At 48.9% G+C, this 7,218-nt stretch overlaps 1 protein-coding gene across 1 annotated transcript; it reads right to left on the reverse strand.

Annotated features, from left to right (window-relative positions):
* Nucleotides 1-1,812: 1,812 nt before the first annotated feature.
* LOC119329540 (palmitoyl-acyl carrier protein thioesterase, chloroplastic-like) lies at nt 1,813-6,677 on the reverse strand. Its single transcript, XM_037602601.1, has 7 exons — nt 6,343-6,677; nt 5,085-5,642; nt 4,837-4,970; nt 3,349-3,462; nt 3,069-3,255; nt 2,904-2,972; nt 1,813-2,689 (listed from the first exon to the last, which is right to left on the reverse strand). The coding sequence occupies exons 2-7, from the start codon at nt 5,595-5,597 to the stop codon at nt 2,423-2,425; spliced, it is 1,284 nt and encodes a 427-aa protein (XP_037458498.1). The 5' UTR covers nt 5,598-5,642; nt 6,343-6,677; the 3' UTR covers nt 1,813-2,422.
* Nucleotides 6,678-7,218: the final 541 nt, after the last annotated feature.

The raw sequence follows: 7,218 nt of genomic DNA on the forward strand, positions 1-7,218 counted from the left end.
TGCTGACCAAAGACTCTCCTGTCTGGGCTCCGCGCATAGGCCACGTGAAGGCCCATCTGTCCCGGTTCTGGATTGAACCGGGACTAAAGGGACAGGGCATTAGTACCGACCTTTTAGTCCCGGTTCAGGAACCGGGACAAAAGGCCCTTACGAACCGGGACAACATGCCCTTTTTCTACTAGTGAGATTGGAAGTTTTCTCGAAAAAAAAAAGGCTCTAAAAGAAATAATGCACATAGGAGAGGCATGAATTGTGTTAGTCATGCTCTTGCGTAAATGGAGAGGGCACCTAGCACAGCCGTCTGGCTGCGTCATGCCCCTGAGGAGATTAAATGTTTGCGTTCGCCGGACTGTAGACTGTAACACTCCTCGTTGACAATTGAAGGTTGAACGCTGCTACACAGACGACAAACATTGGACGACAAACAACACCGTTCGATCCTCCAACATCGTCCAGGGTACTGTCGTCCGTATACTAGTTTCGTTGAAGGTTTTTATTGGCAAAAAAGGGGCCCTAAATGCACACCAAGAAGCACACAGGCATGTTAAAAGCTTGAGGGGCTGTAACTGTGTAGAGTTTAATATGCCCGCTGTTGGATGCAAAATTAAACGTCGCTGCCTTGGGCATTCCGGGTGAGGGGATCCCGATCCGTGCTGGCGCGGTACTGCGGTTGCTGGCGCCTTGATGGCGATGCGTGGAGGAGGGAGCAGGGGACACTGTGGCCGACGGCAACGCACCGCGAACTGTACGTACGTACGTGGGTGCATCATGGACGCGCACACGACACACGCTGACACGCACCGCACCAGCGTCGCGACTCGCGAGAGACCACGACGCACATCGCCGCATCATCGATGCGTGAAGCCCCGAAGCAGCCCGGCGGCAGCCGTGCCTGCCGGTGGCCATGCCGTTGCCACCGCGCGCCCCAGCACAGCAGCAATGGATGGAGAGGAGAGGGCGGCCGCCCGCCCGATCCGATCCGATCGTACTACGAGCCGGGGCTTCCAGCAGGATGGGGCGTCCTTCATCCTTCAATGATGATGAATTGATGATACGTGCGTACGTTGATGCCCACCACTGTGCGTCCCCATGCCGCCGGGCACTGGTCACCCATAAAACCCTCCCGCATCGCCATCGCCATCGATTCCACCATAAACTCCTCCATCGTCCCAGTAGGCCAGCACGCTCCGTCATCAAGGGGGTTCCTTCCACCGGCAGGCCCACTGGGCGGCTATCGCGCCCGGCCGTCGTGATGGGTCATGGGCGCGCGCCGTGCGGTCAAGGTCGGGGTCGGGTTTGGGTTTGTTGCTGGCATGGCATGGCACGACGGGCGGGCGGGCGGGTTTGAGCAGTTGGTTGATCGGTTGGTCTGCGCCGTGACCTGCGTACCTAACGCCAGCTGTTACTATCATCCCCAACACATCTCTTCGCTTGCTGCTGATGATTCCATAAAGAAAAAAGAAAAAAGAACCTACCAAGCACGCAGCCTTCACGTCTCCACCTCCTAGTCACGCACACAGACCACAGCCCGTAGCTGTGGCCGTGCCTTCTTGTTCACCAACCAAAGCAGCATCTCGACCTAACGCCAGGCAGGAGACAATCTTCCGGTAATTCACAGCGCCAGCTGCACGCATCAGACAACTCCAACACTAGCCCCACAAGAAAGGGCCCGTCTCCTCGCAGCAACGACCACAAAACAGCTAGGGTCAATGTGACAGAGTAAGGTCATCTGGCACATGATAAGGAGCACAGTAAAAGCGCAGACTAAAATCAGCTGGAAGAGAGAACTATCAAGCATAAGGGGTTATCACATGACACCAGTAACGCATGTGTTTCCAAGGAAGGAAACGCAGGAGAGCTGCGATTCGATTCGATTCGATTCAACCAACAAGAGAAGAGAAGAGAAGAGGGGGGTACTAGGTAGGAATGTACAAATCATCAGGCTGTTACAAGGGATAGGATTTCGCCTCCACACACACATCTGGGCTAACTTAGTACACAAATTATTTATCCATTCCGCTCCGCGTCCAAACACATGTCAAAAACACAAACAATCCCAGCCAACGCCGCTGCATTCTTCCTTCTTCACCAATCAGCTCAAATCACTATCACCACACACAAGCCCCTGCCTTGTCCCATAATCCAAATTCCACCCTTCTCTGTCCTCCAAATTACTTCAGTATCACCAGTCAAGCTCCCCATTCCTCCAAAGCCTGTCAAATCCGACCAATTCCTCCGAAAACAGTTTGAACAAGCTCTATCTCTCCATCACAATGTGTGTGTAGCATAAGATGCAGCAGGCTGGGCTATGCGGCTTATCCCCGGCACAAAATAATTCCTTCAATCAACCATTTATCCCCGGCAAGATTAGAATTTGCATCCCATAAGAACCCATGCTTGCCGTATTTAACATTCGAAGCGGTTATGCACTCTCAACCGGGAACAGCCCAAGGTTTCCTTCGCCATGCGGTCGCTTTGGCCGCCAAGTTGTATGAGCCTTAACAACATCAGCTCCAGACTCCAGCTGGAGCAGATGGTCGCACTGGATGGCAGAGTCTGGGCTGCCATCCGCACATTCACCTGAAACGTTGGTAAGTGACTGCAGCACACTGTCACGGCAACACTCCTTCCTGTAATCCAGTGTCATGCTTGCAAGCTCATGCTTCTCCAGTATTGAAATAGGAGCACTCTGAAATGGGAATAAATAAAGCTCAGGAATCTTAAGCAGTCTGATGATGATTGGGAATGAGAATAATCATGTCTACTTTATGAAACACCAGACCTGATGCTCCACAATAATAGATGCATGAAACTTCTGGTGGTACCACCAGAGTTCATGTATTAGGCAGAAAAGTAGCCAGACCATTTTGACCAAACACAAGAGAATAGGGAAAATAAATTACCTCAAGGATCCACCCAATATACTTCACATTGTTCACATGTTGGTTCACGTCAAGGTCACCCCACTTGGGCTGTTGATGAAGGAGTTCCCATAAGAAATAGAAATATTATGGATGACAGAGACACCAAACTGAGTGATGGGAATTAAGAATATGTAACTGACTTACAGTAAGCCCCTTCCTTATGAACTGCTTGTTGGCAGGGTCCACAACTTTGTTCCTTGGCTTAGCCAACTTTTCACCCTGCTCCTCTGTTATGGCTGAACGGTCGTTAAAGTGCGGGCCTATTTCACCTCTAACTTCATCTGGCATTTTTGAAAGTCTTCTAGTGGTCTTATTCATCATAACCCAAACACTGGAAACAAGTGTCAAATGGGAAGCACAATTAACAGACGAAAAAGATGCTACAAACAGCATGAGTCAAAACGCAAACACATGTAATCCAAACCTTGTAGCTTTCAAGATTGTTCTGCCCGAATTGTAGTCGCGGATATGCCAATCTCGACGCATTCCATTTTTTCCAGCAGAAGCTACCCATGTGTCAACTTGGACCATATCTTCCCTAAAATTTAGCACATGAAAATTATACTAGGTCATTTTTCAGCCTATAAATCAGCGAGTAAAGCTACAGAACAACTAGAAAACTACAAACTGAAATTGCTTTTCCTTTTCTGCAAACTTAAGATTCAACCTTTTATCAATTCAACAAATGACCGTTGCTGACATCAAAGGAAAACTGTAGTATCAGGTACACAGGCTAATAGAAGTATTTAAGAAAAACTATGCCAATCTAGATCAGGAGTTTCTTCTTTTGGCAGCCCACAGTACTAATTGCATACGAAGAAGTCATTTAATCCAGCAATAAAGGCAACTTTCTGATCTCCTGAGGCCCGACCTCTTTTAATACGAATAACGAAGGACAAATGGGCCAGCACCACTTAATTTAGTAGCTTCGAGCATTTAATACGTGGTCTTATCAATCAAACTAGATACCTCTACCTTGCACACATAGACACAAGAAAAAGATGATCGTTTATTCATCAAAAAACAAAATCTACGTCTGTTACACTCAAGTGGAACAATCGATTTAAGGTGTTCCACGCGTGAAACAAATTCTGTGAGCAGAACTTCTGATTGCTAAAAGAAGCATTCTAAATTCTAGCAAAAGCGAAGCAACAATCTAACACATCTGTGTAGAACAACATAATCAGAAACATAGATGGGGGAGTTTTTCATGTAGGATGATAAACAGTGCACATGAGCTTCTGATTGGTAAACAATCATTATAAATTCTAGCAGGAACTAAGCCTGCACTGCTGACATTATTTTTCATATTCTTCCCATGGCATACATAAATAGTCCTTAACTTGTATTGCCATTCCATAAATCGTCACTGTTTTAGCAATTGATGTGGTAGATAAGACCACAAAGTTGAGCAAAACTAGGACATGATGTATTGTTTGTACTAAAAAAGTGGGCTTAGAGCATGTTTGAGTGGTGCATAATCTCTCCAAATATATTACGTGTACTTAACTATAGATTTCTCATAGTATGACGTAAGGCCAACTTAGTTGTGATAAGGAACTTTTAATGGTTAATATGACAACCAATGGAAGTTCATATTGACAAACTAAAAAGGCAATTTGTACAATGTTATGATGCTAAATAGGAAAGAAACAAGACTAACTCCAGTTTAGCTACTTAAAACTACATTCTGAGATTAAGATAAAATAAGATGCAATATACAAGTATGACTTCAAAATGTGTACCAAAAAACATGACAAAAAAAAACACTACTCCAGTGAAAGGGTGCACATCCATAAAGAATGCACATGAATAATTCAAGCTATGAATTTGACTGGAAGTCGGAAAGTGAGAAAAAGAGAGGGGATTTGCCAGGAAAATGACATCAACAATTATGGCTTGCAGAAAGTACCATGAGGGATAATGCTCTACAAGAAGCTGAATTTTGCTGACAACCCAGATCAAGTTCCGTTTACTCATCTCTGGCGTAGCGCCAAAACCATCTCCAAGGAGACCAGCAGTTTTCACATGATTAAGAGCTGTTTCCTGCCAAAAATCGAATTGTTTTAGAAGACTGGTGTGAACTGATGGCATCAATAATGAAACAAGAAAAAAATGGAAGTAACAAAAAATGAAAGCTGTTTCCTGTCATTGTCTCACCTGTAAATGATTCATTAACGTCTCTATAGAAGCTGTACGATCTGCACCAATCTCGTAGGACCTAATCAAGAAGTTCTGCCGAAACACCAGCCCATCCTGGATTATTCTACCAAAGCCAAATGTGTCAACAAGCATGTCAGGTCTCTTGGGCTTCCAATCAAGCATCGTCCACTGCTTCTCCGCGGCCAGGAAGATGGTCGTGACAGCTGCAAGAAGCATGCTCCAGTCGGGCAGTTGGTTATAGAAGGTCTTTGAGGAAGTGTAAGGCACTGTATCCTCCTTGTCTGAGCCTGTAGTCTTGAGGTTAACCTTAGAGCCATTCACCTTGGGAAGTGCTTGGGCCCGAGCCTTGACTTGCATGGACGCGGGCGGCGTGTTTGGCTTTGCAACCATCCCACGGACACTCAAAGTCTCAGGTAATTCACCAGACATGTTCTTGGAGCCTCTAGCCAACGCAGCCGGGGTAGACCCTGGCGTGGGGAAGAACCCCGAGGCGGCAACAGACCCCGCCATGACACAGCCGTACTACAGCTTCAGGAACCAAGATTGCACTCCAACCTGAAGGAAGAACGAACAAAAGGATGAGCAACAGGATTTATACATACCCATAATAGCTACGCCTAATTTCCCTCGTGGAAGAGAAGAGAAGGGAAACGGAATAAAATGTGACAGAACAACAACATTCACGAATAACAAAAGATTCCATGTAAAATTGAGATGAGCCACCGGATCCCGCTGCCCCTCGTTTGGGGAAAAGATAGGGAGCCTTAAATTTGCCCCACTCGAAGCAATTTTCCCAAACCTCCAACGACCAGACCCCGGAGTCGTTGTTGACATCCAAACATCCTTCACTATTGGGGCCGTGTTTGCAACCGAATTTACCATAACATAATAGTCGCAAAATAAATGCCCCCTTCTCCTTGAAGCGACGGGAACCGTCCCGGCCGCTCGAGCCGTATCCATCCGTGCGTCCCACACAAAACAAATCTGAAAACAGTACCGCATTGCCCCCCGAATCCAACGCTGCCCGCACGAACCCTATCGCAGGAACCGAGGCGGAACGGGCCAAAACCGAGTTGTCGCATCGGGAAAAAAAATTCGCCCACCGCAAGGGGATGACGAGGATGCAGTCCTCCAGATCTGCCGCGCGGGGCCAAAGTGCGGAGCCCGGAAACCCCGCGACGAACGAACGAACGAATCGGACCGCCGCCAGATCGCCGCAGGGGAAGGAGAAGGAGGGGGAGGGGGAGGGACTCACCGCGCGCGCTGCCGCCTCCGCGGGAGGGACGAGGCCGGACCTGACCCAGACCCGCCGGCGGCTCCGCTGGGCTCCTCTGGCCGCGCCGGGAGAGGCGAGGTTGGTGGCGCCGCGCAGGGAGAGGGGACGGGGGAGGGGGGCGCGAGGGTGGTGGGGGGATTCGTGTGGTCTCCGCTGCTTCCTCTACCTCGCCACCTCACACACCACGAGAAGGAGAGAGAAAAGAAAAGCGAAGGGATAGCGAGCGCGAGATGAGTTTTTTCCTCTCTCTCTTCTCTTCTCTCTTTGTTGGCGGCCACGACGGGAGGGGAGGGGAGGAAGCAGAGCCGTTAGCGCCCCCGTCCCGTCCCGGGCCGCCGTATAAATACGCGGCCCCGCGTACGGCTGGCACGGGGCCCGTATGCCCTGCGCTGGCGCCGCGAAAAGACGCGCGTGCCCCTCGGTGCGGTCCGACCCGCAGCGGTGGGGCCCCGGGCCGCGCCCTTTTTCTCCTTCTCGTAGCTGTCCGATGCTTCCCGCACCGCACGAGTCTCCAATCAGCACGCGAACGGAACGGAAACGGTGGGTTGAGAAAGCAAGCCTTCTCCCGGGACTACCTCGACAGCTCACGGGACCGAGAAGAGGCCGTCGCAAATCGCGACGCTGCGAAAATTATGTACCTATATATACTATATGATTTAGAGCAGGCCACAACAAATCAAATAATTGTACGTACACTAGTATATATATGGTTATTAAAAATCTGCTTAATAGTGCTATTATTGCCTTGCTTCCAAAGCACCAGGGTGCTGTTAGGCCTCAAGATTTTAGGCCCATTAGCCTAATCCACTTCTTCGCAAAATTAATTGCTAAGATGATGGCTGCCAGACTACAACC

This window comes from Triticum dicoccoides, chromosome 7A (assembly GCF_002162155.2).
Source record: "Triticum dicoccoides isolate Atlit2015 ecotype Zavitan chromosome 7A, WEW_v2.0, whole genome shotgun sequence".
Lineage (NCBI taxonomy): Eukaryota > Viridiplantae > Streptophyta > Magnoliopsida > Poales > Poaceae > Triticum > Triticum dicoccoides.

Bases quoted from the DNA above. Each gene is read 5' to 3' on its own strand.
- LOC119329540 (XM_037602601.1), bottom strand. From the start codon at position 5,597: ATGGCGGGGTCTGTTGCCGCCTCGGGGTTCTTCCCCACGCCAGGGTCT. The intron at 3,256-3,348 runs GTTTGGATTACA...ACTTGTTTCCAG, and splicing joins ACAATCTTGAAAGCTACAAG to TGTTTGGGTTATGATGAATA. The intron at 2,973-3,068 runs GTAAGTCAGTTA...CTTCATCAACAG, and splicing joins TCATAAGGAAGGGGCTTACT to CCCAAGTGGGGTGACCTTGA.